At 37.6% G+C, this 3,485-nt stretch overlaps 1 protein-coding gene across 1 annotated transcript; it reads right to left on the reverse strand.

Annotated features, from left to right (window-relative positions):
* Positions 1-974: 974 nt before the first annotated feature.
* Positions 975-3,220, reverse strand: LOC102598877 (pentatricopeptide repeat-containing protein At3g29230). Its single transcript, XM_006338349.2, has one exon. It carries the CDS (start codon positions 3,055-3,057, stop codon positions 1,249-1,251), a length of 1,809 nt encoding a protein of 602 aa, XP_006338411.1. The 5' UTR covers positions 3,058-3,220; the 3' UTR covers positions 975-1,248.
* Between the last annotated feature and the right edge of the window lie 265 nt (positions 3,221-3,485).

The raw sequence follows: 3,485 nt of genomic DNA on the forward strand, positions 1-3,485 counted from the left end.
TTCACCGGTCCAACAGTAGTCCTCTTGACTTGTCCCCTCCAGGATACAACAGCCTTCACAAAGTATAACTCAACAACTCTGGACAAGAGTTGAGTCCAAAGCTCCACAAAAAAGAACACCTCCCTTCAACTAATAAGAACTCTCTTTTTTGACTAACTCTTTCACTCTATATTTTTCTAGTGTATTCTATATCTCCCAAACCAAATGAATACCATCACTATTTATAGTAGAAGAAGTCTTCCTAGCAATGAATAGGAAGATAATGGTGTAGTAAATAGTGAAGATAATGGTTTTAGGAGTTACATAGGTTATAAGGATAATGGAGGATGAATAATGAAGATGTAATGGCCATAGTTGACCACTACACACGTTCTGCCAGAAAAACCCACAACGGACACAAACGGACAACATAATTGCCCAACGTTCTCAGCAACGTTTATCACTATTGAAGACTGACAATTAATCCAAATTCAACTGCCAAAAGAAGTGATCCATAATGCTGAGTAATTAGTCCATTATACTTAACTTCTGACAGATGTGCAAATAGGGTATTGGAAGCACTTCAACATAATTTTTTAATAAGAATATTAAAATGCTTCTAAACCAACATATCGTGTTTCATTTCTGAACCATAATTGTCACTGCTTTTGGGCCAAAACTAATGCTGCTTCCAACAGCAAATTTAATCCTTTTCACCACTGTAAATTTTCCCTGGTATTACACATCTAGCACATGGAGAAGACAGCCAACAGATTAACGATTAAGAAGTTACAACAATAACATACCCAGTGAAATCCCACTAAGTGGTTTCAGGAGAGGGTAGAGTGTACGCAGACCTTACCACTACCTCAAGAAGGTAGAGAGGCACTTTAAGAAGTTGAGGCCTAAATAACTTAAGAGACATAACAGTGCTTGTTTCCAACTCATCATTATCTAAAATGTATGTTCCTCTGAGTTATGACTATGTACAAACATTGACCATGAAAAGTGTTCTTCACTATTATCTTGATTTGGGCAGGAAAGTGTAGTAGGAGAGAAGCACGTACAACAAATTTCACCTTTATTTCAAGTGTCATTGCTGCTTCGAGAGAGATTGATCCCAGGAATCATATTTATCATTGCAGCGTTGTATCATTACATAATAGTTAACTTATCTGGGAATACTATTTACAAGAAAGTGTTGATTAACTGCATAAATGTACTATATCTGGTCTGATGTAAGAGACGCATCTCAGTTCATGAAACTCATCATTCATCGCAAAGACCTGCTGGAACAGGAGAAAGCAATTTAAGATGCTGACCTAATCTGTCTACCATCTGATAAATCTTGTCTGATTTGACGTGAGATTTATCCATCACGGTGAATTCACGGTATTCATCATTCAATAGTAATAAGCTGGCACCGGATTGATTTGGCCTGCCAATGTTCTTCATCATCAACCTTATGTTGGCAACATTATCCCAGTCTCCTGCTGAAGCATAAATATTCGACAATGCAGAAAGTTTTCCAGCATTTTTAGGCTCTAATTTAACTAGGAGGCTACGCACATCATCTGCAAGTTCAACATCTTTATGCATCCTGCAAGCCCCTAAAAGGGAACCCCAAATTTTAACATTAGGTTCAAGCGGCATCTTTCGTGCAAGTTCAAAAGCTTCTCTAACATAGCCACCACGGCCTAAAAGATCAATAAGACAACCATAATGTTCTACTTCAGGTTTTACCCCATAATCTTTCTCCATGGAATAGAAAAAAAGTATTCCCTCGTCCACCAAACCTGTATGATTGCACGCACACAATATACCAACTAATGTCACTTTATCAGGCACAAATCCTTCTTGCTTCATCCTAAAGAAAAGCTCAAGTGCCTTCTTTCCACGTCCATGCATAGCCAACCCATGTATCATAGCATTCCAAGATACCAAGTCTCTTTTTTCCAGCCCGTTAAAGACTTTATAAGCCTTATGCAAACATCCACACTTGGCATACATATCAATCAACGCATTACAAACTAAAGTATTACACTTGTACGTACTCCTTTCAACAGAATCATGCACTTTTTTACCCAAACTAAGCATGCCCGATTCTGCACAGGCAGCTAAAATGCTAACAAAAGCCGCAACATCAAGCCTCAAACCTGTCTCCTCCATTTGCATGAACAACTGAATTGCCTCATTTACAAGACCCTTTTCAGCATACCCTGATATCATTATTGTCCAAGAAACCAAATTCTTGGAAGGCATCTTATCAAATAACATCCGAGCCATCTCCAAATCCCCAGCTTTGCAATAACCCGAGACCATGGTGGACCAAGAGACGACATCCCTCTGTGGCATAGTTTTAAACAACTCAAATGCCACACTCATTTGCTCAGCCTTGGTATATCCATCTAACATAGTATTCCAACTAACCCTATCTCTTTGAGGCATTTCATCGAACAGCTTCCGCGCTTCACTCAAATCCCCCACTTTCAGCAACGCACTAATCATGGAATTCCAAGAAACAACATCTCTCTCCTTCATTCCCCAAAACAACTGACCTGCAATTCGGACACCAACTAACCCACACTTGGAATAAGCATCAATCAACGAATTGGGCACATATATATCATCCTCAAACCCCCATTTCACAACATGGGTATGAATCATACTCACAACACTCAACCAACACTTCCCCGAACAACCCTTTAGAAGAAACGAAAAGGTAAAATTATCAGGAAAAATACCAGAAGACTGCATATCAAAGAAAGTATCAAAAGCTTGAGATGGTTGAGAGTTGTAAATATGAGCTCTTATCAAAGCATTATACAAATGCACATTAGGGTCACGCACTTGATCAAAAACCTTCAAAACAGAACCCATTTGTCTACAATTAGAGAAAGCAGCAATTAGCTTTGGAGCAATGAAAGGGTCTTGTTCAAGATTGGATTTGTATACCAATGCCTGCATTTGCTTCAGTTGGTTAATGTCTCTGCATTTATCTAAATCCCATAATTTCTGCTCGAAGTGTCTTCGCCTTGAAACCCATGTAGGAGCTCGGATTGGTGTTGGCATCTGCATCTTACAAATCGGAATTTTTGAAGAAAAATAGTCGAATTGGGTCTTTGATAGAGTAAAGATTTTAGTTGAACTCTAAACGAACCTTCATCAGAAACTGTCGGGGATAAGGTTTTAGGATAAATATCTAAGGAGAAATAACGTATTTGGGCTTTCGCGTTCAAATGATATTTATCACGAACAAGTTACTCCAAAATTATGTAATATTATGACTCGTTTTAAAGTTACTTTATCTATCCATGGACGAATTAGATTTTTATTATTTATTAATTAAGGAATTTGAGGGTCATGATGCTAACTTAAAAATGAAAAATTATATGGTTAAATAAATATAGTTAATTAGTCATTATAGCTATAATTTGAATTAATTATCACTCGCGATCAATATTCAGTGATAATTACGTGAGTTGGGTTTCGAATTTGTATAATTC

This window comes from Solanum tuberosum, unplaced genomic scaffold (assembly GCF_000226075.1).
Source record: "Solanum tuberosum cultivar DM 1-3 516 R44 unplaced genomic scaffold, SolTub_3.0 scf00004, whole genome shotgun sequence".
In the NCBI taxonomy this organism is placed as follows: domain Eukaryota; kingdom Viridiplantae; phylum Streptophyta; class Magnoliopsida; order Solanales; family Solanaceae; genus Solanum; species Solanum tuberosum.

Excerpts from the sequence above, each read along its gene's own strand:
- LOC102598877 (XM_006338349.2), bottom strand. The coding sequence starts at position 3,057 with ATGCAGATGCCAACACCAATCCGAGCTCCTACATGGGTTTCAAGGCGA.